Source organism: Erpetoichthys calabaricus, chromosome 9 (genome assembly GCF_900747795.2).
Source record: "Erpetoichthys calabaricus chromosome 9, fErpCal1.3, whole genome shotgun sequence".
NCBI classification, from domain to species: domain Eukaryota; kingdom Metazoa; phylum Chordata; class Cladistia; order Polypteriformes; family Polypteridae; genus Erpetoichthys; species Erpetoichthys calabaricus.
In genome coordinates, this window is record NC_041402.2 from 4,642,840 (window position 1) to 4,669,553 (window position 26,714).

Here is a 26,714-nt window from a genome sequence, read left to right on the forward strand (position 1 = left end):
CTATTATATAGTGCCTTTCAAACCTATCTATCTATCATATAGTGCCTTTCATATCTATCTATCATTATATAGTGCCTTTCATGTCTGTCTATCTATCTATCTATTATTATATAGTGCCTTTCAAACCTACCTATCTATCTATCTATTATTATATAGTGCCTTTCAAATCTATCTATCTATCTATCTATCTATCTATCTATCTATCTATCATATAGTGCCTTTCAAATCTATCTATCTATTATATAGTGCCTTTCAAACCTATCTATCTATCTATTATTATATAGTGCCTTTCAAACCTATCTATCTACCTATCATATAGTGCCTTTCATATCTATCTATCTATCTATCTATCTATCTATCTATCTATCTATCTATCTATCTATCATATAGTGCCTGTTATATAGTGCCTTTCAAACCTATCTATCTAACTATCTATCTATCTATCTATCTTATATAGTGCCTTTCATATCTATCTATCTATCTATCTATCTTTCTATCTATCTACCTATCTATCTATCTATCTATATCAATCATATGGTGCCTTTCATGTCTGTCTGTCTATCTATCTATCTATTATTATATAGTGCCTTTCAAACCTATCTATCTATCTAGTATTATATAGTGCCTTTTCAAATCTATCTATCTATCTAGTCTATCTATCTATCATATAGTGCCTTTCAAATCTATCTATTCTATCTATCTATCTATCTATCTATATATCTATCTATCTATCTATCTATCTATCTATCTATTCTATCATATAGTGCCTTTCATATCTATCTATCTATCTACTATCTATCTACCTATCTATCTATCATTATATAGTGCTATCTATCTATCATATAGTGCCTTTCATATCTATCTATCTATCTAACTATATATCTATCTATCTATCTATCTATCTATCATATCATATTGCATTTTAATTATTATTTCTTACATTATAGACTATAGCAAGTCCTTGTGTATCTACTGTTGTGTATTTGTTTGTTATAATAAACCTTCTCTTCCTGTTTAATTGGTAAAACCCTCCAAGGACGCCCAAGACCACGGTTGGCTATAATGCCCCCCTTACAGGTCACTGAGAACTGTACATATACTGTATATATATATATATATATATATATATATATATATATATATATATATATATATATATATATATATATATATATGTATATTTGATTTTTTTTATGAATGTTTTGCCCTTCTGCTGTGTTTGCCAGTATTTTCCTGCAGTTACATTCACAGGAGTGCTATATAGCAAATTTGAGACATGGCATTCACATGAGTCTGCCTGAGGTTCCGGATGTTCCCACTTGTTTTTTTTAAGGATGATTAAGAAGTGCCCTAATGGCCTGGCATGCAGACAGGGGCGGCTGTTTATGTGCGCCTCATAAAGTGCTGCCAGATTTAACTGGTCATGTGGCCTCTGTCAAAAGTGTGAAATCAGGAGGGTCTTTACTCACAATGTAAGAATTTCAGCTATGACTGAAAAACAAAATCTGTAAATTATATCCCAATAAATCTGAGAAGAAGCTATGCCATGCAGCCATCTGCACTAAATGCTCAGGCACACAGCACATTATTACTTTGGCAGCAACCGATTATAAGCATTTTTAAAAGTCTACCACATCAACACAAATGGTTGCCCTGATATAAAACATGCAGCACTTACCGGAGCACCTTTCTCTCCAGCTGGGCCTGGTGGGCCTTGGGGTCCAGGTCTGCCAGGGAGACCGATGGGACCGGCGGGACCTGCAGCTCCCCTCTCGCCAGGTGAACCCTAGAAATAAAAAGTAAAATGACAGTTAAACTAATTAGTGGCTCTTCTTTTCTTGTCAATCAAAGTTGATGTCCCTTCTTAGTCACTTTGGGTGACGCACAGCGTCTACTCTCAAGGTCTCCATGTTGTTCTCTGTAGATATCTTTTCGATGAATAAATTTTGTCCAATTAGGATCCCAAGAGACACACCATATTTTAACAGCAAGGTGGTGTCAACTAAGATGGAACACCAGTCAGTGCTTCGAGAGGTGAGGTTTGTTAGTGGCTCAGTCATTAATGTGTGTCTGGAGTTCACATGAAGGAACTGAAATCTCACCACGGTGTGTAGATCACCACTGCACCACCTTCTCTGCATTAGTTAAAGTACATCCAATAACACTTTTACTGAACCCGAGGGCAGTGAGGAGAAAGGCAGGAGCCAGTGTAGCCAATGGAGGAGGAACCAACCTGCTGGGCGAAAGGAACCTGCAATACCTGGACAGTGGCCACTTGACCATGCAGATGATGTGCAAACTCCTCATAAAGAGTGACTGGACCTGGACTTGAACCCAGGACTGAGGAGAACATCCAAACTACACACAAGCCAATAGAGGAGGAACCAACCTGTTGGGTGGAAGGAACCTGCAATACCAGGACAGTAGCCACTTGACCGTGCAGATGATGTGCAAACTCCTCATAAAGAGTGACTGGACCTGGACTTGAACCCAGGACTGAGGAGAACATCCAAACTACACACAAGCCAATAGAGGAGGAACCAACCTGCTGAATGGAAGGAACCTGCAATACCAGGACAGTGGCCACTTGACCATGAAGATGATGTGCAAACTCCTCACAAAGAGGGACTGGACCTGGATTTGAACCTAGGACTGAGGAGAACATCCAAACTACACATAAGCCAATAGAGGAGGAACCAACCTGCTGGGTGGAAGGAACCTACAATACCAGGACAGTGGCCACTTGACCATGCAGATGATGTGCAAACTCCTCACAAAGAGGGACTGGACCTGGACTTGAACCTAGGACTGAGGAGAACATTCAATCTCCACATAAGACTTAGTGAGTTTAGCCTTTAATCCAAGTCCCTGGAGCTGTAAGGGGGAGAACATGTAAACTACAGGCCTTAGGAACACTGCAATACCTGGACCATAGACAGTGGACCATGGACACGATGTGCAAACTCCACACATAGAATGACTCATATTGAACTTGAACCCAGGACTGGGAAAACAGTCAAGGGAGAACATGCCAATTGTATACAGACATGGACCTGGCTTAAACCCAGCTTTGAGAAGATCTCCACACAAAAGATGGCTTTGACCTGGACTTGAACCCTGGTCAAAGGGCCTGACAGGAAAGAACAGGCAGACTGACTCTACACAGACACTACTTTGGCATGAAGTCCAAGGAACTCACAGGTGAGTGCATGCACACACTGTCCACAGGCAGCGACCAGACCCTGGATTAGGACTTGGGTTCCAGGAGCTAACAAGAGGAGAAAATATAAGTGATGAGCTGTCACAGGGCTTGGACTTGAACCCGAGTCATATGGGCATGGATTTGCAACCGGGTCTCAGGAGCTGACTCTACACAGACAGTGACTGGGGGCCTCATGCTGAACCCAGGTTTGAGAAGCTGACAGGGGAGGACATTCAAATACCCCCAAAGATGGTGACTAGAACTGTACTTGAACTCAGGTCCTTGGAATTGACCCATGGATGGTGTTTTTGTTTTCTTGCTAACTTCACACACAACGTACTGTATGTCATCAGAAGACCATACACATTCCAAACAGACACCCAGACTAGACCTGGACTTGAACCCATGTCCCAGGGGCTAGCATGGGAAGAACGTGCACATTCAATGTCTGGAACGGGGACTAGAACCCAGATCCTAGAAATTCACAAAAGCAGAAAATGAAAGCTACAGGCTGCAAGGACTTGAACCCTGGTCCTAGTATGGAGAACATTTGGGCATGGATATGAATCCGTATCTCAGGAGCTGACATGAGAAGAAAATGCAAACGCCACACCAACTGTTGTTTAGGTTGAATGTGCACCCGCGTCTCAGGAGATGACAACATGATAATGTACAACTTCTAAACAGACACTGGCTAGGCAGCTCCCAGGATCTGATATGGCTTTGGCATGTGCTAAAATGTTTGGGCATGGATTTGAACCCAGGTCTCAGGAAATGACAACAGCAGAATGTACAAGGTCCAAACAGTCACACTGACTAGGTCTAATCTTGAGCCCAAGTCGTAAGGGGGGCTGGCCTGGTGTTGGGAAAGGCAGGTGCTAAAACGCATGGGCATGGATTTAAACCCAGGTCTCGGCAGATGTCAACAGCAGAATGAACAAAATCTAAATGGAGAACTCGTAGTGGGTGTTGTTTGGCATGTGCTAAAACATTTGGGCATGGATTTGAACCCGGGTCTCAGGAGATAAATAACATCCCAACAGACACTAAGCCTGAACATGAATTCAAGGGTTGGGACCTGACATAATGGTAGTGGTTGGTATGCGCTAAAACATTTGGGCATGGATTTGAACCCGGGTCTCAGGAGATATATAACATCCCAACAGACACTAAGGCTGAATGTGAATCCAAGGGTTGGGACCTGACATAATGGTGGTGGTTGGTGTTTGGCATGGGCTCAAACATTTGGGCATGGATTTGAACTACAGAATATACAAAGCCAAAACAGAGACTGACTAAGCAAAGATTTGAGCCCAGGTAGTTGGGCCAAGGTGGGGCATGTGCTAAAATGCATAGGCATGGCTTCAAACCCGGGTCTCAGTAGATGACAATGGCAGAAGGTACAAAGTCCAAACAAAAGCAAAGTCAGGACATGAATCCTTGTCTCAGAAGGCAATATGGTGAGAACTTCCCAACTCCACACAGACAGTAAGTAACTGAACTTGGGACTCCATATCTGGATGGAAGCTGCGGCAGGGCCATCTTAATGCATGGGCACGCTGCCCAGGGGTGCCCCATGCTAATCAAAGTATGTCGTGACTTGCTGACTGGTTGTGTAGGTAGGTTTGCCCGGGGACCTATAATGCTGATAAGCAGCCCCCCAATATACCAACATGTCTCCATATTTTAAACCTAAACATAAAAGTCTAAGGCGGCATGGTGGCACAGTGGTAGCACTGCTGCCTCACAGTAAGGAGACCTGTGGTTCACTTCCCAGGTCCTCCCTGCGTGGAGTTTGCATGTTCTCCCCGTGTCTGCGCGGGTTTCCTCCCACAGTCCAAAGACATGCAGGTTAGGTGGACTGGCGATTCTAAATTGGCCCTAGTGTGTGCTTGGTGTGTGGGTGTGTTTGTGTGGCACCCTGCCCGGGATTGGTTCCTGCCTTGTGCCCTATGTTGACTGGGATTGGCTCCAGCAGACCCCCGGTGACCCTGTGTTTGGATTCTGTGGGTTGGAAAATGGATGGATGGATGGATAAAAATCTAAAAGAGCTGAGCAAAAATTCACACCCTGAAGACGCCTGGACCTCATGAGAGGTGCAGAGCTCTCCATAATTCAGCACTCATTAGCCGAGAAGATTCACGGATATTAATGTGGACGGAGTTCTAATTATAATTTGAATAATATATGTTATAATTATAATTGTAAAGTAGGCTTCATGTGCCTGCCTGCCATCCAAATCCACAGGAAAAACGGGAGCAGGTAATGGATGGAGGTGTCTTCTCCCACTTTATCATATCTGCTTCTTCAAGTCAGACTGCTGTTGTCTGTGTATTAATGAAAGCCTCTTCTAACGAGGATGGAGACCTTTAGGCAAGTGACTTCCACTGCTGGCTCCAGCGCACCCCCCCCCCCCACCCAGCTCATCATTCTCAGGGTGATGTCCCATTGGGGTGATGAGCAAATGCTACTGATACTGTTGTGGTCGTCTGCCCCTCAGTCAGTGCAGGTACTCATAGGGAAACAACCCGGGCAAAGGGGAAAACGGAAGAAAATGAGAATTCCGTAAAGAAGTGAGGGGTGAGGATTCACCTCAGTGTTAGTCTGCCATGGAAGCAAAATGTGGGTCCAACCTCCACAGAGCCAGCAATGTGAGTTAGGACCCCAGACAAACTCCAAGTTACACTACAAGATCTCATTGGCCTGTACCAGGAGATGGCCACTGAGGGTCACCATAGTTGAGGGACAGAATGATCACAATCTTGTATAAACAAAAAGGGGAGGAGATGCAACCTCAAAAACTAGCAGCCCATCACCCTCCTGAACATGGACTTCAAGGTTCTCATCACAGTAAAGAACGCCATCTTACAGGTCATCCACCCAGCCCAGACCTGTGGCATTCGCGTACACAGGATTGCCAACAGCCTGGCCCTGACCAGGATCTCAGTACACTACGTGAAGGTCTGACCTACCACCATGGCCTTGGTCAGCATGGACCAAGAGAAAGCTTGTGCTGGTGGGTCCGATGGGTTCATAATCGAGGCCCTGTGTACACAGGATTGCCAACAGCCTGGCCCTGACCAGGATCTCAGTACACTACGTGAAGGTCTGACCTACCACCACGGCCTTGGTCAGCATGGACCAAGAGAAAGCGTGTGCTGGTGGGTCCAATGGGTTCATAATCGGGGCCCTACGTACACAGGATTGCCAACAGCCTGGCCCTGACCAGGATCTCAGTACACTACGTGAAGGTCTGACCTACCACCACGGCCTTGGTCAGCATGGACCAAGAGAAAGCTTGTGCTGGTGGGTCCGATGGGTTCATAATCGGGGCCCTATGTACACAGGATTGCCAACAGCAGTACGCTATGAGAAGGTCTGACCTACCACCAGGGCCTTGATCAGCATGGACCAAGACAAAGCTTGTGCTGGTGGGTCCGATGGGTTCATAATTGGAGCCCTGCGTACACAGGAATGCCAACAGCCTGGCCCTGACCAGGATCTCAGTACACTACGTGAAAGTTTGATCTACCACCACAGCCTTGGTCAGCATGGACCAAGAGAAAGCTTGTGCTGGTGGATCCGATGGGTTCATAATCGGGGCCATGCGTACACAGGAATGCCAACAGCCTGGCCATGACCAGGATCTCAGTACACTACGTGAAGGTCCGACCTACCACCATGGCCTTGGTCAGCATGGACCAAGAGAAAGCTTGTGCTGGTGGGTCTGATGGGTTCATAATCGGGGCACTGCGAGGGTTTGGAATGGCTGAGATCTTCTGTTCGTACAGTAGTTTGATTTACCGCAACATCTCCAGCATGATGCTGATAAACGGCTGCCAAACTGACCCCTTCTCCATCCTATCAAGTATTAGACAAGGCTGCCCTCTCTTCCTTGTCCTGTTTGTCTCTTGTATAGAGCTCCTTGCAGAAGGCCAAAAATCATAGACATCACCATGCCAGGCTTGGACAGTCAAGAGACCAGATGCACGCAATGTCACTGTCATCTGTGCAGACCAGGGGTTGATGACAGCACTAGCAGAGACCTACCAGGACTTCAGATGAGCTTCAGAGGCAAAGGTGATGCTCTTCAAAGAAGTGGTGAGGCGGCCTTCTTCTGTTATGCACCTGAAATCTGTAATAGCTGACTGATTGAAAATTGCCAGGCTGATATGGTGGAGCATGGCTAAAAACTCATTATTTTAAGATGGCTTACTCATAGCTTCATTTTAATATATTCATTGAATTATCATTATCATTCCTGGTGGCTCCATAATCCGTACTCACCCCTACTTTCTCTTGTGTTCTTGTACCGGTTTTCTGTGATTTGTGATCTGCGCCACCACCACCTGATCAAAGCACCGTGATATCCCTCCATTGATGGATTAAAGGCCAGAAGTCCACATGACCATCATCATCATCATCAAGTTCTTCCATGTGAACCCTGAATACCATGAGGACTGATTGTGAGGTCATTGATGTTAGGTAGAATGCCTAGAGGGGGCTGGGTGGTCTCATGGCCTCGGGACCCCTGCAGATTTCATTGTTTATGTTTTTTCTGTCTCTTTCTTCATCATGTAAAGCACTTTGAGCTCCATGATTTATATGAAAGTGTGCAATAGAAATAAATGTTGGTGTCTAAATGAAGAGGTGGAGGAGATGAGGCCCAGATGGAGATCAAAGATGATATGACTGAAAGAGGAGGTGAGTGGCAAGAGACGTTTCTCAACTCCAAAGGATGCTTAGGACTGCGGAAAGTGGAGGGAACAGACTGGCCCGGTGATGATGAAGATAAACCGGTGATGATGAAGTCACTCTCTATGTGGAGTGTGTTCATTTTCTCCATGTTTGAAGGAATGTTTCTTCCAGAACTTCCAGCTTCTCCTCCCTATTCCACATTTGGAGATTCTGAAATGGCAGGTTATGCTGTAGATGGGTGTGTGGCATGTGCCAAACTTGACGATTCACTTTTTCCAGTGTAGCCTCCCTGTAGTGCAATGGTCCAATTTCAGGACACACATGTAGACACCATTATTGTCATCCATTACTAAGAATTATAAATTTGATTTAAGTAGCACTTCCCCACCCCCCCAACGTCAAAGTGCTTAGAAATACCAATGGCAAGAACAGTAAATCTTGGTGGCTCTGGAGACAATTTAGAAGAACACAGTGTGAAGGTGTGTATTGCCAACAGAAGATGCCCAAGATAGGAACCCCCACCACCCCACCTCCCACCAATCCCCCTCATTTTTCCATAATATCTAATGTACGGTCACAAATACACATGCAGTCTGCTTACACCACTGAGTTTCTACACCCAGACATCCATGAAGAAGTTTCTACTTACAGCTGGGCCTGGTGGTCCACTGGGTCCCTCATTGCCTTTCAATCCAGCTGCTCCCTACGGCAAAAAAGACATCGAAAGAACACAATTACAATCAAATCTGCTTATTCGTTTACACAACGCCTTTCGAGCTGTCAGGAATACAAAAGCGTCTTTAAATCATCCATCTCTAAACGAAACAAGAGGCATTTGAACAGGAGTCTGTAGAAACACGTCGCAACTTCATCGTTGGGTAAGAGAGGTGTGGTGGGAAGGCAGAGGGCAGCAGGTGACGGAGGAAATCTGGAACTCACTTGGAAGACTTTTGTCTTTCCCCCTGTAGATGACATGACTGCTGTTTGAATGTGTGTTTTTATTGCAGATGTTTGAGTGACAGGCGCTATACAAAAAGCACAGGATGGCAGGCGACTCCCAAACATACAGTAAGTCACCTGGGGTAATGCCAATGAAGAACGTCCCGATGCAACCGCACAGCCCTGTCCTACCGAGTGCGAAGAGCTTTCAGATGTTCTAGCAAATTCCGGTCTTTATAATTTATCCGTAATATCCGGCGTGGAAGGGTAGCACGGTGGCGCAGTGGGTAGTGCTGCTGCCTCGCAATAAGGTGGATTCGCTTCTCGGGTCCTCCCTGCATGACGTTTGCATGTTCTCCCCGTGTCTGCGTGGGTTTCCTCCCACAGTCCAAAGACATGCAGGTTAGGTGCATTGGTGATCCTAAATTGTCCCTAGTGTGTGCTTGGTGTGTGTGCCCTGCGGTGGGTTTGCGCCCTGCCCGGGATTGGTTCTTGCCTTGCGCCATGTGTTGGCTGGGATTGGCTCCAGCAGACCCCCGTAACCCTATGTTCAGATTCAGTGGGTTGAAAAATGGATGGATGGATGGACTTCCTCAACTTTGGGCGGCACGGTGGCGCAGTGGGTAGCGCTGCTGCCTCGCAGTAAGGTGGGTTCGCTTTTCAGGTCCTCCCTGTTGTGGAGTTTGCATGTTCTCCCCGTGTCTGTGTGGGTTTCCTCCCACAGTCCAAAGGCATGCAGGTTAGGTGCATTGGCGATCCTAAATTGTCCCTGGTGTGGGTGTGTGTGTGTGCCCTGCCTGGGATTTGTCCCCACCTTGCGTCCTGTGTTGGCTGGGATTGGGCTTCAGCAGACCCCCGTGACGCTGTGTTAGGATATATCAGGTTGGGTAATGACTGACTGGGATCCTTCGTGGACGAGTGCACATTACATGTGTGTTATGCTATAGCCATCTTTGGCTCAGTTCTCTTTGGTTCTTATTTCATCTTTTGAATATGTTATTGTAAAATTAATTTAATTAGTACTACTTTATTGCTCCTGTATTATTTTCTTGTGTTAATCATACATTACTTTATTCCTTGTCTTCAGTTTTTGAGACCAGGATAGGGGGCGGGGTCTCCTGATATGACACCTGTGGGACCGCCCCCCAGGCCTGAGGGTCAGCTCTGAGGCATTGACATGTTGTTCTGCTTTAGTCAGGGTCTCCATTTATGTTTCCAAGCTGCTATATCCTAACACGGGTCACGGGGGTCTGCCTGGAGCCAATCCCAGCCAACACAAGGGCGCAAAGCAGGAAACAAACCCCGGGGCCAGCCCACCACAGAGCTGCTATATCTCTTGTGTTTATTGGGTAGAACTTGCTGATGGACCACCCCCTTTGCCTACTTAAAGGCTCGAGGTCCTTAAAACTGCAGGGGTGTCAAACTCTGGGCCTGGAGGGTCGCCATTGCAGCAGGTTTTCATTCTAACCCTTTTCTTAATCAGTGACCAGTTTTCACTGCTAATTCACTTCTTTTCCATTCATTTTAATAGTCCGGTTTTTAAGGATTAAGGGCCCTGAATTGATTCTTTTCTTCATTAAATGACAGCCAAACAGAAATGAGATGTGAAACCAGGGCCGGTCTTAGGTATTATGGGGCCCTAGGCGAAAGGGGGGTCCAGGGGCCCCCTGAGGGGGGGCGGAGCCCCCCTGGAAGCTCTGTGAAATGCGTGAAAATTAGACCAAGGAGTCGATCCGGGGCCCTAGGCGGTCGCCCACTTCACCTATGCCTAAGGCCGGGCCTGATTGGGACAAATAATGCTGTAGTATATTTAAGTATATATGACAATTGCTCACTTGGACAATTTGTTTTGGGGGCCCCCAAGAAGGCAGGGGCCCTAAGCTATAGCTTGCGTAGCTTATACGTAAATCCTGCACTGTGTGAAACGAGCCAACAGATGACCAGCTAAACTGGGATTTCAAACTCCAACTAATTTCATTCCAACCGATCTCTTAATGAGAAGCTGATCCATATTGTTAACTAAACTTGTTATTTAATCCCATGGCTTGTTGCTGCTCTCCTTCAGCCACAGCAGACATTTCCAAAACTGTTGATTTTTCTGTTTTTTCTAAGACCTAGAGTAATATTTCAAGATATAAGGAGCTATTAGGGCCCATTAATTAAAGCCATTTTCATACCTAACTCGTTTGGACCAATTTTTTTCAAACTTTCCCTGAAAGTGTGATTTGGTTAGGTAAATATGAACATGCCAATCACCCGCTAGTACAGACCAAAACAACCATATTGGGGCTCTTTAGAAAGAGTGGTCTTGGTGCAGAACCAAGCAAACCCAGGTACGAGGTTTGAATGCAATCTGGAACTGAACTGATCTAACTACTTGAGGCACTAGGCATTATGTGTGAATTTGTGAGTCTGGTATCTCCGCAACTAAAGCCTCCACCCTGGAGCTCCAAGTAGGTGCAGTTAACTTACAGGACAGTACTTGGCCCTAATTGTAACCATAGTGTAACTGGGCAGAGATCTGGAGGGCTGCAGCTAGACTCTACTGGTGCCCATTGGAGTCAACTCAACATGTCTAGGACTGCTCATTGGAGTCAACTCAGCCTACTCTGAACTCCAGTGTGGAGGCTCCGGGCTGCATACATACAGTTAGGTCCATAAATATTTGGACAGAGACAACTTTTTTCTCATTTCAGTTCTGTACATTACCACAATGAATTTGAAACGAAACAACTCAGATGCAGTTGAAGTGCAGACTTTCAGCTTTAATTCAGTGGGGGTGAACAAAACGATTGCATAAAAAATGTGAGGCAACTAAAGCATTTTGTGAACACAATCCCTTCATTTCAGGGGCTCAAAAGTAATTGGACAATTGACTCAAAGGCTATTTCATGGGCAGGTGTGGTCAAGTCCATCATTATGTCCTTATCAATTAAGCAGATAAAAGGCCTGGAGTTGATTTGAGGTGTGGTGCTTGCATGTGGAAGATTTTGCTGTGAACAGACAACATGCGATCAAAGGAGCTCTCCATGCAGGTGAAAGAAGCCATCAGAAAAAACCCACCTGCGAAATTACTACAATATTATGAGTGGAAAAATCTACAGTTTGGTCCATCCTGAGAAAGAAAGCAAGCACTGGTGAACTGAGCAATGCAAAAAGACCTGGATGTCCACAGAAGACAGCAGTGGTGGATGATCACAGAATCATTTCCATGGTGAAGAGAAACCCCTTCACAACAGCCAACCAAGTGAACAACACTCTCCAGGGGGTAGGCGGGCGTATCGATATCCAAGTCTACCATAAAGAGAAGACTGCATGAAAGTAAATACAGAGGGTGCACTGCAAGGTGCAAGCCACTCATAAGCCTCAAGAATAGAAAGGCTAGATTGGACTTTGCTAAAGAACATCTAAAAAAGCCAGCACAGTTCTGGAAAAAACATTCTTTGGACAGATGAAACCAAGATCAACCTCTACCAGAATGATGGCAAGAAAAAAGTATGGAGAAGGCGTGGAACAGCTCATTATCCAAAGCATAGCACATCATCTGTAAAACACGGTGGAGGGAAGCAGTGTGATGGCTGCCAGTGGCACTGGGACACTAGTGTTTAGTGATGATGTGACACAGGACAGAAGCAGCCGAATGAATTCTGAGGTGTTCAGAGACATACTGTCTGCTCAAATCCAGCTAAATACAGCAGTCACATTGATTCATGATACAGATGGACAATGACCCAAAACATACAGCCAAAGCAACCCAGGAGTTTATTAAAGCAAAGAAGTGGAAACTTCTTGAATGGCCAAGACAGTCACCTGATCTTCACCCAACTGAGCAGGCATTTCACTTGTTGAAGACTAAACTTCAGACAGAAAGGCCCACAAACAAACAACAACTGAAAGTAAAGGCCTGGCAGAGCATTAAAAAGGAGGAAACCCAACATCTGGTGACGTCCAGGAGTTCAAGACTTCAGGCTGTCATTGCCAGCAAAGGGTTTTCAACCAAGTATTAGAAATGAACATTTGATTTCCAGTTATTTCTTTTGTCCAATAACTTTTGAGCCCCTGAAATGAAGGGATTGTGTTCACAAAATGCTTTAGTTGCCTCACATTTTTATGCAATCGTTTTGTTCACCCCCACTGAATTAAAGCTGAAAGTCTGCACTTCAACTGCATCGGAGTTGTTTCATTTCAAATTCATTGTGGTGATGTACAGAACCAAAATTAGAAAACAGTTGTCTCTGTCCAAATATTTATGGACCTAACTGTATATACTTGGAAATTGTGTGCTCTGAGGTTCTGTGCAGAACATTTTCAAAACCTGTCAGGATCTAATCAATAACATTTTCGATTAAGCTCTTAAAGCACTGAGGAAGCAGATTGTCTTCCTTTCTTCATTAAATGACAGCCAAACAGAAATGAGACGTGAATCAAGCCAACAGATGACCAGCTAAACTGGGATTCCAAACTCCAACTAATTTCATTCCAACCGATCTCTTAATGAGAAGCTGATCCTTGTTGTTAATTAAACTCGTTATTTAATTCCATGGCTTGTTGCTGCTCTCCTTCTGCCACAGCTGACATTTCTAAGACCACCATCCAAAGGTTTGGGTGACCTGAGAGATCAACCTTACTGAGACCACCACCTTGCTTTATTTTCAGATATTGGGTGATGAGCACAGGTGAGCTGCTCATGTGGCGGCTCGTTTTGTGTCTCGTTATTGTTTGGCCTGCTAATTAACGAAAAGAGACAACTAAGGGGGTCTGAGTCAAAGTGAATTAAAACGAAGGCAAAACAAGTTAATCGGCAGCAAAGATGGCTCACTTATTAAGAAGATGGTTAGAATGAAAACCTGCAGCCACTGCGGCTCTTCAGGACCGGAGTCTGACACCCGTGCTTTAGAGACTCATTGAGCGTGATTTGCATTTTCTGACTTTCTGGCTATTGCTATTCTCTTGTTACTGTCTGGCTTTTCTTACGAGCTTTACTTACTCCTGACTAACACACACTTTGCAGTGCAGGTACCGAGGTACCGTGATGAAGTCTTGAGGGAATTGTGTGTAATTAGTCCCTCCTGCAGTTGCTGCAACCATCAGAGGCAATGAGACTCAGCAACCGGCGACATTAAATTTGACAAGCTCTCCCATCTTGACGTCGTGCTGCCGAGTCTCGTCGTGTGGTTCGGGCCTAAAGAGCAGGATGGGAATTCGTAAAAGTGATTCAACTCAAATTAGACAGATGGGAGTGGGATGAGATCTGATTATGTGGAATACCAAGAATTACTTCTTTCCAAATGAACAAAAGAAATCTCTCAATCAATGGGAAAAAAAATGTCATTTCAAGGAAGGTGCGGCGTCCCTTTGCAGTTTCTCCTTCTGTTTGCTTTACCTGAGGAGCCTCATTATTTTTTTTTTGTTTAGCGACTCACACAGATTTCATGAGACTGGCGGTGATCAGATTTTCGTGTTCTCATTTAAATGAAGGTCGACTCTCACAGCAAAGCCCTTACAAAAATAGGAGGTGTGAGTCGATAAACAAGCCAAGTGTGGCGTACAGATGCTGTGGTTTAAGCCAATTAGAAGTTCACACAACTGGGGGAAAATTGGGTCCTTTTCCTGTAGGTGTTGTGCTAAGAAGTGTCCTCGAGCCACACGCCGTTTATATAACAACATGTGCTGGCAAGGGGGCATACGTGTGGTCTTTTTTTTAATGGCTCTATTCTTTCATATCCCCAACTCTGACTGTGTAAAGAAAACTGAAAAATGAAGTGTGACAGATTTTAGCTGAATAAGAGACATCACACCTTTAAGAACTTTTTCTAGATCTCTTCATTCCCTTTAATTGTTGCTCAGCAGCAGACACTCGCACAAACACATATGGAGGACCTTTGGATAAATGCAGAACATTAAATTATCCTTATGTTCAAAGTGCCCTTGAAATTACGTGGATGTGCAGCTTACACCTGCTGTTAGACGACACCAACTGCAGAGCAGTCATGTGACTGGGGTGTGGGCAAATGCAGAGGGGGGCGGAGCTTAGGACAAAACCACACAGCAATCAGCACCCTGTGTGGTGAATTAGGGGTCAGGTCAGGTCAGGGCGCATGCACAGGTACGGCACACTGCTGCACCCGCCACACCATCAAACAGCTGGCTGGCAACCCCCCCCAGGCGGTCCAGCCCCTCCCCCGGAAATGTTACGTGGGCACCCCCTTGGCCTGGTCCAGCCACTCAACAATGAGCCGGATCACCCTCGGGGACTCGTGCCACATGGCCGCCATAGTGCCGTAACAGATGACAGGGGACTGTTTAAAAAATTATTATTCATTAATTCATTTGTGTTTGTTTAGTAGGGATGATTTGGTCCTTATTTTTTAATTAGTTTGACTTTGTTATAAATGTACCCTGTGTACAAGGAATACTGGAACGTTATGAAATGATTATGTTATATGTTTTTATTAATTAGAATTTGTTATGAATGCACCCTGGATACTGAGAATACTGGCATATTATGCATTTATTACGTCATTATTCTTACTTAATTAATTTGAATTTGTTAAGAAAATGTGTAAGAGGAATGTTAACATACTATGGAATCATTTTGTTAGTATTATAATTTTTTATTAACTTCAGCACATGCTCCCAACTTGAATGTAATTGCACCTTATGTAGCAACAATGCTGCATATTATGAAATTATTATAATTATTATTAATTTGTATTTGTTATGAATGCACCCTCTGCATTAGGAATACTGTCGTACCAGAGAGTAATTTTGACTATTATTATTGTTTTTATTAATTTGTATTAATTTTGAAAGCACCTTGTGAATATTGGAATGATATGTAAGTATTCTGTCATTATTATTATGTTTTTTTTTAAATTTGCTTTCATTATGAATGCACTGGGAATACTGGCACACTCTGGAATCATTTTATATTTGATTTTTGTATATACTGTGAATGTACCTTCTGTAGCAAGAACATTGGCATATTAGGAAATTATTATTATTATAATACATATATATGTAACATAAGCACTGGGAAAATTGGCAAATTATGGGATCAATTTGTTAATAATCTGTTTTTTTTTTTTATTAATTTGCATTTGCTATGCATGCGCTAGGAATACTGGCGTATTATGAAATTATTTTGTCTTAAATTACATTATTTCTTAAGAGAATGTGTCATAGGAATATTAGCACACTAGAGAAAAAAATGGAAAATGGGCAAATTATGCAATTATTATTATTATAATACATATATATGTACCATGAGTACTGGGAAAATTGGCAAATTAGGGGATCAATTTGTTAATATTCTCATTGTTTTTATTAATTTGCATTTGTTATGCATGCACTAGGAATCCTGGCATTTTATGAAATTATTTTGTCTGAAATTATATTATTTCTTAAGTGAATGCGTCATAGGAATATTAGCACACTATAGAAGAAAAAGTGAAAATTGGGAAATTATGCAATTATTATTATTATAATACATATATATGTACCATAAGTACTGGGAAAAGTGGCAAATTATGGGATCAATTTGTTAATATTCTCATTTTTTTTTATTAATTTGCATTTGTTATGTATGCACTAGGAATACTGGCATATTATGAAATTATTTTGTCTTAAATTATATTATTTCTTAAGAGAATGTGTCATAGGAATATTAGCACACTATAGAAGAAAAATGGAAAATTGGGAAATTATATATATCAATTTATTAATATTCTTATTTTTTATTAATTTGCATTTCTTATGCATGCACTTTGAATTCTGGCATATTCTGAAATTATTTTGTCTTAAATTATATTGTTATTTCTTAAGAGAATGTGTCATAGGAATATTAGCACACTATAAAAGAAAAACGGAAAATTATGCAATTATTATTATTATAATACATATGTATGTACCATGAGTACTGGGAAAATTGGCAAATTATGGGATCAATTTGTTAATTTTCTCATTTTTTTATTAATTTGCATTTGTTATGCATGCACTAGGAATCCTAGCATATTATGAAATTATTTTGTCTGAAATTATATTATTTCTTAAGTGAATGTGTCATAGGAATATTAGCACACCGGTCCTATTCAAAGGAGTGACATGTCATAGGAGTGACATAACAAAGGAGTGAAACCTCAGATCTAAATTTCAAAGGAATGACAACCATCCAACCAACCACGATTTTTTTGGCGAGCGTACTTTCAGTTGTGTTCCTGCTCTCTGTTGAAGCAAGATAACAAATCATTGAAATAAAATCAATGAGGATACGCTGGAGGGACTATGTCTCTCAGCTGGTCTGGGAACGCCTCGGGATTCCCCCAGAAGAGCTAGAAGAAGTGGCACACGGGGAGAGGGAAGTCTGGGCATCTCTGCTCAAGCTGCTGCCCCCGCGACCCGACCTCAGATAAGCGGAAGAGGATGGATGGATGGATGAAATAAAATTTCAATCATAACTTGTCACTCCAATAATATGGCATTTATGTCACTCCTTTGTTATGTCACTCCTACGAAGTGTCACTCCTTCGATACAGACCCTAGCACACTATAGAAGAAAAATGGAACATTGGGAAATTATGCAATTATTATTTTTATGTTTGTATTTGTATGAATGAACCCTGTGTAGTGACAATAGTTTGACATCATTTAATTATTACAATTTTTCATTAATTTATGCTTTTTTTTTATAAATGCACTTTATGTAGCAAGAATATAGTACAATTATTTGGTCATTATTATTATTATTATGTAATATGTATTTGTTATGAATGCACCCAGTACATTTGGAATATTGGCACACTATGGAATCATTTTGTAATTTTAATTTTGTATTAATTTGTACTAGAATATTACTGTATATTAATGTAATATTTTGTCATTATTACTTTTATTATTTAATTAGTAATTGTATGTACTCTTTGACTCTGTGGAATAGTGGCAAGTTATGGAATCAATTTGTTAATTTCACTTTGTGTTAACTTTTACTTTTAATTAATACACGCTACTTGGCAGACATCATATATATTATGCAATTATTATTACTATCTTAAAATTAGTTTGTATTTATCAGCACTAAATGACATAATCAAGGATAGGATGAAAAGAAAAAGAAATAACTAAAAATTATTCAAGTGCACCAAAATAAATGTACACAGCTGGGTGGCGGCTTCAAAACATGTGAGGAGCAAACAACTTCAAATGTCTGTCAGGCACACAGAAGATAAATGTGGTGTGGTGTGGTGTGCAGGTCCACGCCTGACACTTTGATGGAGTAAATGTTTGAAAAGAGCAGAAGAATGAACATGAATATTAAAAGCACTGCACAGTCTCTACTTACTTGTGTGCCGGGGAGGCCTCGGTCACCAGGGAACCCTCTTAGACCAGGTGGGCCATCTTTTCCGGTTGGACCAGAAGGCCCAGGGTCTCCCTAGAATGATAACACAGTATTACAAAACTCAAAATAAATTTCTTCTTGTCATGCACATTTCATGCAACAATAAATAAACATTTTTTTGCCCCCAGTTTCACCAATTTGCACACGACTTTTTTTGCAGTAGAACATTGAAAGTCCAATCGAAATCAAACAGCAGAAGTATCACAGGAATGAAATGAATTCAACAAATTTAGGAGCAGAGCTACAACAACCCTCGCAACACGCTCACTCAGGGACGCCATTCTCTACACGCTCACTTCAAGGCATTAGTCACATGTACTCATAAAATGCATTGCCAGTTCATTCCAACAGATGGCGTATACAGCCTACGCGATGACCTAATAAATGCAATTTTAGATATAAAAAAAAATGATAGGAAATAAAAAATGCCATTTGAGGAAGTGCTAATCCATCGGAGTACATTGACTGGCATACAGTAGCTGGTGGTCTGATCCTGGGGGATCACAAACTTTGAGACCAGCGTGCCCTCTTACTGTTAATGGAATTACACTTATAACGGAATATATTTACAAATTAAATTACTTGTCATGGATGGCCGGGACACCTCTGCCTTGGAAGGACCGGGGCAGCAAGTGTGGACAGAGCATCACCTCCCACCGGAACGCTAGATGGCAAAGATACCTCGGACTCCTGGGGCTTCATGGGAATTGGAGTTCATTACAGCCCTGTTGGGATGTGGGGGTGCTACCAGGATGTGCTGCTACTGTCCTTGAGCCCGTGTGGGCAGTTCTTCTGGGTGACATATATAAGGGACCAGCAGGCACTACTCCGGAAGCCAGAGTCGGGAGGCGAGGGACTACAAGCTTGCCGGAGAGGAGTGGAGGAGACAAAGAAGTTTGAGTTTGAGTTTGTGCTTAGTGTGGGACTGTGTTGTGTCTGTGGGTATGGGGAAGACATAGCCCACAGACGAAGAAAATAAAAGTTTATTTCTTTTATAAGTGTTCCTCCCGTGTCTATCTGTGTCGGGTCGGCACCCATATAGCGCCTTTTGTTACACACTGCTGTCATTTTCCTTCATTAATTAGATCACCAGATTCTTTTACCATTCTCTCCATCACTCTTTTTTTATTTCCGAGTACTGAAACGCGAGGACCTCTGAATCCTCCACTACAAAAAGCAGCGGTAAACTCTCTGACCGTTGTTTTGAAACACAAGAACTTACACTTGATTAGAAATTGTGAACACATTCTGTATGGCGCACGTCCTGGGGAATTAGCAGTAGATGGGCTTGCGAGGACTGTGCTTTAATTACAAAAAACTTGTCTGCCCTCCAGGTTACTGCCACCTAATTTTATTTTTTCATTTTATAGACTGTGATGGACGGCCAGCAGCTCAAACCAGCTGACACACCTAGGAAGCTAGATGGCGACTTCCCTGTAGCTTAGCGGTGCCCCAGGTTCCCGCAAGGCACTATGGGAGATGGAGTTCGGCTTCGTAGCCCTGCTGGGTACCGTGGGTGCCGCTGCAGGGAGACACGGGGATTTTTGTTTCCCATTTAGCCCGGAAGTACTCCCAAGTCATGGGGACGGAAGGACAGGAGAACTTCCGGGCTGAAGAAAAATATAACTCTCCATCTGACCCGGAAGTGCTGATAAATCACATGGATGGAAGGACAGAAGCACTTGAGGGTCAAGGACTATAAAAATAACAAGTGGAGAGCCAGCGAGAGACAGAGCCGGAGTTGGGAGGGAGTGTGACGGAGCTGCTGGGAGGAGAGAATTATTGTATTTATTGTATTGTTTATTGTGTATTTGGTGGACGTGGGGTTGTGAGGGCCCTTTTGATAAAAGAAAATTTAAAAATCTACTCAGTGCTTTTACAACTATACTTCCTTAGAAGGCTGGCGTCCTTCAACATCTGCAATAAGATGCTGCAGATGTTCTATCAGACGGTTGTGGCAAGCGCCCTCTCCTACGCAGTGGTGTGCTGGGGCATAAAGAAGAAAGACGCCTCACGCCTGGACAAACTGGTGAGGAAGGTAGGCTCTATTGTAGGCATGGAGCTGGACAGTTTGACATCCGTGGCAGAGCGACGGGCGCTGAGCAGACTCCTGTCAATCATGGAGAATCCACTGGAGCCACTGAACAGGATCATCTCCAGACAGAGGAGCAGCTTCAGTGACAGACTGCTGTCACCGTCCTGCTCCACTGACAGACTGAGGAGATCAGTCCTCCATCACACTATGTGACTCTTCAATTCCACCCAGAGGGGTAAACGTTAACATTATACAAAGTTATTGTCTGTTATTACCTGCATTGTTATCACTCTTTAATCTATCTATCTATCTATCTATCTATCTATCTATCTATCTATCTATCTATCTATCTATCTATCTATCTATCTATCTATCTATCTATCATATAGTGCCTTATCTATCTATCTATCTATCATATAGTGCCTTATCTATCTATCTATCTATCTATCTATCTATCTATCTATCTATCTATCTATCTATCTATCTATCTATCTTATAGTGCCTTATCTATCTATCTATCTATCTATCTATCTATCTATCTATCTATCTATCATATAGTGCCTTATCTATCTATCTATCTATCATATAGTGCCTTATCTATCTATCTATCTATCTATCTATCTATCTATCTATCTATCTATCTATCTATCTATCTATCTATCTATCTATCTATCTATCTATCTATCTATCTATCTATCTATCTATCTATCTATCTATCTATCTATCAACACAGGTGGCGCAGTGGTAGTGCTGCTGCTTTGCAGTAAGGAGATTGTGGGTTCGCTTCCCGGGTCCTCCCTGTGTGGAGAGTGCTTTGAGTAGTGCTATATAAAAGTGCTATATAAATGTAAAGAATTATTATTATCTATCTATCTATCTATCATTAAAGTAGGTGCACACTGATGGGCACACAGAGTGATGAAGCTGAATGAGGAGTTTAGGACTCATGACCGTTGGCATCATTTCCAGGACAGGTTCTTACTTCAGGAAATCCTGACCTGAAGAATAGGTTGAGTCTACTGTAACAGTATCAGGTGCCAGGCAGGGACCAACACAGTGGTCAGCAAAAGTGCCCAAGGAGAAATGACTATGGATTCTGTTGTGACTTCTAAACATATTTCTATAAGTAAGCGTCTCACTCCAGCTTTGATTTCTTCACCTCATTTTGCCAAGCTCTCTTAGAGTCCCGTTGATCAGTAACCGTACCCTTGATCACATTCTTCTGTGGTTTATGACGTGGAATCAGCAGCTGTAGTTCAGTCATTTACTTTCTTGTACTGTATGGCTCGACGTGTGTGAAACAAAGAGTCCCTACTTTAGTTTTTACAGCTTGGCACTGCGAGCGGGGTCCTGTCTCACCCACTCACCTATGGCACTGGATAAGGTGAAACAATTTGATGTAGCGATTGGGGAGGCTGGGATCCTAACGACCTGCACAAGGTAAAGCTGGCTGAAAGGAAGCCGACTACGGCAAAATAGACAAACAAACAGTACAAGTCAAATAACTGAGGATGGAGGAAAACAAAACAGCCCAAAATTGACATTTGTGGACCTTTTGTGGACATTTGTTATTAAACTTACAACAAAAAACTGTTATTAAAACACAAAACCGACTAACCTGCAAATGCAGGTCTAAAACAGCTTGCGTTCATTTATCAAGGAGACACATCTCTAAGCTTTCTGTTGTTCATCTCAGCCATCCATTATCCAACCCGCTATATCCTAACTACAGCGTCACGGGGGTCTTCTGGAGTCAATCCCAGCCAACACAGGGCACAAGGCAGGGAACAAACCCCTGCCAGCCCACCACAGGGCACACACACCCACACACCAAGCACACACTAGGGAAAATTTAGGATTGCCAGTGCCAGTGCAGTGGGAGGAAACCCACACAGACATGGGGAGAACATGCAAATTCCACCCGGGAAGCGAACACAGGTCTCCTTACTGCAAGGCAGCAGCGCCATCACTGTGCCACCCCCTAGTAATATTTAGGGGCAAAACAAGACCAGAAGTAACAGGTACTCGGACTCACCTTTGATCCTTCTTTTCCAGCAGGTCCTGGAAGGCCCTGTTCACCAGGTGGGCCAGGAGGTCCTGGATGTCCCCGCTCTCCCATTGGTCCAGTCTCCCCTGTGGGGCCCTGCAAAAGTTATTTGGCATATTAATGGCTAGAGAACCACTTTGGAAAGAATAAGAACTTGGAAGACAATAAAAATATAAATTGAATAAATAAAAACATGAAATAACAATAATTATTCCAATGAATCTGGTCACAAGTACACAGTGGACTCCATAAATATTAGAAGACTGGAGTCTGAAGAGCTCGATCTGCTGCATACTCGAGCAGTGAGGATTTTAGCTGACATTGTGACATTTGAAGCAAAATTATTAAAAATCACCTTTAATTTCTGGGGGCTTTCACACCTATATATTGTATACTAGACTTATATTTGTTTTGTATATGGGAGTGCCTGAGTGTTTTCCATTTTTGCTCACAAGAGCATTTTCCAATAATGGTTTATTTAACAATATTTTAGTAAAAATACATATGTTTGGGGTGCAGTGAGCATACAACTGCATTATGTGACATGAGTTCTGCAAGTTTTTTTCCATGGGCGTTTTTGATATTTTCCCCTATTGTCCAGCATTGGTCACCATTAACTTCAACTTGGTGAGACCAGCTATGTTATATGGGCTGGAGATGATGGCACCGGAGACAGAGCTGGAGGTGGCAGAGTTAAAGATGCTAAGATTTGTATTGGGTGTGACGAGGATGGACAGGATTAGAAATGAGGACATTAGAAGGTCAGCTCAGGTGGGACGGTTGGGAGACAAAGTCAGAGAGGCGAGATTGTGTTGGTTTGGACATGTGCAGAGGAGAGATGAGGGGTATACTGGGAGAAGGGTGCTAAGGATAGAGCAGCCAGGCAAGAGGATAAGAGGAAGGCCTAAGAGAAGGTTTATGGATGTGGTGAGAGGGGACATGTAGGTGACAGGTGTGACAGAACAAGATGACGAGGACAGAAAGATATGGAAGAAGGTGATCCGCTGTGGCAACCCCTAACGGGAGCAGCCGAAAGATGAAGAAGAAGTCATTGGTCACAATTAACTTCAACAGAATTAGAAACTTTTATGTTCGTTCTGCTTGAAAACACAAGAGTAAGCATTTTTCTTGACCATCACTACAAACTAGATAGATAGATAGATAGATAGATAGATAGATAGATAGATAGATAGATAGATAGATAGATAGATAGATAGATAGATAGATAGATAGATAGATAGATAGATAGATAGATAGATCTGAAAGGCACTATATGATAGATAGATAGATAGATAGATAGATAGATAGATAGATAGATAGATAGATAGATAGATAGATAGATAGATAGATAGATAGATAGATAGATAGATAATGTAAAAGGCACTATATGAGATAGAGAGATCAGATAATGTAAAAGGCACTATATCAGATAGATAGATAGATAGATAGATAGATAGATAGATAGATAGATAGATAGATAGATAGATAGATAGATAGATAGATAGATAGATAGATAGATAGATAGATAGATAGATAGATAGATAGATCTGAAAGTCACTATATGATAGATAGATTTATAGGTCTGCACCCTCTGCACACAGTCACCTCTGATGATCACGGGGTCCATGAGGGGTCTGGTCCTCCTAAAATCCACCACTAGCTCTTTGGTTTTGCTGGTGTTCAGGTGTAGGTGGTTTGAGTCACACCATTTAACAAAGTCCTTGATTAGGTTCCTATACTCCTCCTCCTGCCCACTCCTGATGCAGCCCACGATAGCAGTGTAGTCAACGAACTTTTGCACGTGGCAGGACTCCAAGTTGTATTGGAAGTCCGATGTATATAGGCTGAACAGGACCGGAAAAAGTACAGTCCCCTGCGGCGCTCCTGTGTTGCTGACCACAATGTCAGACCTGCAGTTCTCGAGACACACATACTGAGGTCTGTCTGTAAGGTAGTCCACGATCCATGTCACCAGGTACGAATCTACTCCCATCTCTGTCAGCTTGTCCCTAAGGAGCAGAGGTTGGATGGTGTTGAAGGCGCTAGAGAAGTCCAGAAACATAATTCTTACTGCACCACTGCCTCTGTCCAAGTGGGAGAGGGATCAGTGTAGCATGTAGATGATGGCATCCTCTGCTCCCACCTTCTCCTGGTATGTCAACTGCAGAGGGTCAAGGGCGTGACGGACCTGTGACCTCAGGTGGTGAAGCAGCAGCCGCTCCATGGTCTTCATCACATGTGACGTCAGAGCGACAGGCCGGAAGTCATTCAGCTCACTAGGACGTGATACCTTTGGGACTGGGATGATACAAGATGTTTTCCAAAGCCTCGGGACTCTCCCCTGTTCCAGGCTCAGGTTGAAGATGTGCTGTAGAGGACCCCCCAGCTCCAGCGCACAGGCTTTCAAAATTAAATACTAAAACAGCCTTTATTGCATATCAATAAGTGACATATCAATGCACCACAGGCAGGCTTTACTCTGTGAAGAAAAGAGTGACCGAGAGATGTGCTCTAAGAAACGCTTACTCTAAAGTGTTACCAGAAACAAAAAGGAAACCATCTACGTGTACACCTTACAAGCACTTAATCCAATTCAGACAATGATGTGGAGCTCGTTTTTGTCTAATGGTGGGATGTTTGTACTTTACTTGGCCAAAGGGTGGCTTCTTCCTGTTGGGCGTTTACCACGTGTCTAAAATAGCAAGCCACTGTAAGACACACTCTGGTCACCTTTGGGAATTTCCAGAAATTGCATTATAAAGGAATATGACTCTCACCTGGGGTCCAACAACACCAGGAGGGCCAGGAGGTCCGGTTTTGCCTTGGAAACCCTGAAAAATAAAGAGAGAAGTCAACATTACCATTAATTATATCGGCTACGGATGATGGAGCAGTAAAAGGGTAGGAAATCAGTGCTGTTTCCATGTAATTTCAGATCATCTACACACACACACAACATTTCTATTTGGCTTGTTTGAAATGAGGATGCGTTACAAGCAGGTTAAGTGACTTACTTGGGACTAACTGGAGTCGATCTACAGTACTCAGCCATTTTAGTTCCTGTATGAATCTGAAGCTGAGACTTTGTGCTGCAGTTTGCTGTTTGTAGGCAGTGGGTGCCAGCAGAGCAACCAGTGAGGATGCAGACAGCGAGATATGCCCAACCACGCCAGACCCTAACGCCAAGGTTAGTGCCAGAATGTTACATTATTGAGGATATCTCCACAAATCCAGACCACCAACTCAATGCCACATGGCTACCAAGTTGGTGAGGGAGCAAAACCTTCAATCAGGCGCTACTGATGAGCACAACAGACAAGTCTCCATTCATATACAGCTTCGGAAAAAAATGACACTAACATTTGTTATGCAAATGCAAAATGAGAAGTTCACTGAACATTTTTTGACGGTGTTAAAGTTTTCTTTTGGGGGGGGGGGGGGTGTGGTGGAAAAAAAGGAATATGACTTTCTAAAGCCTTGTTCACGCTTTACGTTTATCAGAGTTGTTTTCTACAGGTGTGTAATGGATGCCATCTGCACCACACTTGTAATTAATCCTATTTATTCTTATTCTCCTGCACTGAATCAGCTTGGCTGCACTTCTCTGGACTTTCTCCTGTGCTGCTTTGTCTTTTATGTAATATGGAGAACAAAAGTGCAAATGTATTGAAAACCACAGAACACACATTGAATACTCACCGTTTCACCTCTTTGCCCAGGGTGTCCAGGAAGTCCATCTTTTCCTGCAGGGCCCTAAAACAAAATTTGGCATCTTTTAAAAAGGTTTTAAAATGCGTTTATAAAGACACAATTTATTTAAAAAGAAAACCATAACAAATAAACAAAGTTAAAATCAATGATATATGAATAACAAATTAAGTTGAAAGAGCTTTCACGTGTCAGGGCAGGTGATGGTGAGTTCAGGAACCGGTGCTACCTAAAGCAGGAGAGGGTCTGGAGATTAATGGGAAAAGCTGAAATGTCTGATCCAGACTGTGAAATGCAATCTGAATTCATCCATGTCACTGACTAGGAGGGCGTTGGGTCATCGTGTTCATAGTGATTCTGAAACAATTAATTGTGTTATGAACACTCTAAAGGTGAGTCATTGTGAACACTGGCATCTGCAACCAGGTAACTCTGGATGGAACACATTTTAAAGGCTTGTTTCTTTTGTGGACATGCTGTGCCCAAATGTTAATACCATTAAATGTAAACCTATGGCACATCTGACCATCTTAATGCCACCTACAAGTCTGTTCTTGATGGCAGCAGCAGCAGCTCTTGATTATCTAAGCCAGTTCTAATGTTTGGTTTGAAGGATACCGTTAGATAGAGAGATAACACTAAACTATCATATAGTGCCTTTCACATAATCTATCTATCTATCTATCTATCT

At 42.8% G+C, this 26,714-nt stretch overlaps 1 protein-coding gene and 1 long non-coding RNA gene across 4 annotated transcripts in view; one reads left to right on the plus strand and one right to left on the minus strand.

Moving 5' to 3' along the window:
- LOC114643693 (collagen alpha-1(V) chain-like) overlaps window positions 1-26,714 on the minus strand; it is a 519,467-nt gene that overhangs the window by 79,616 nt on the left and 413,137 nt on the right. For all 3 annotated transcript variants that reach the window (XM_051931584.1, XM_051931585.1, XM_051931583.1), the window contains 6 exons: window positions 26,015-26,068; window positions 25,093-25,146; window positions 22,304-22,411; window positions 18,177-18,266; window positions 8,550-8,603; window positions 1,679-1,786 (listed from right to left, as the gene is read on the minus strand). In XM_051931584.1, the coding sequence (XP_051787544.1) occupies window positions 1,679-1,786; window positions 8,550-8,603; window positions 18,177-18,266; window positions 22,304-22,411; window positions 25,093-25,146; window positions 26,015-26,068 (468 nt within the window). The remainder of the gene's footprint in view (window positions 1-1,678; window positions 1,787-8,549; window positions 8,604-18,176; window positions 18,267-22,303; window positions 22,412-25,092; window positions 25,147-26,014; window positions 26,069-26,714) is intronic.
- LOC127529105 (uncharacterized) overlaps window positions 1-26,714 on the plus strand; it is a 152,724-nt gene that overhangs the window by 43,110 nt on the left and 82,900 nt on the right. The gene's annotated exons all lie outside the window — the stretch shown is intronic.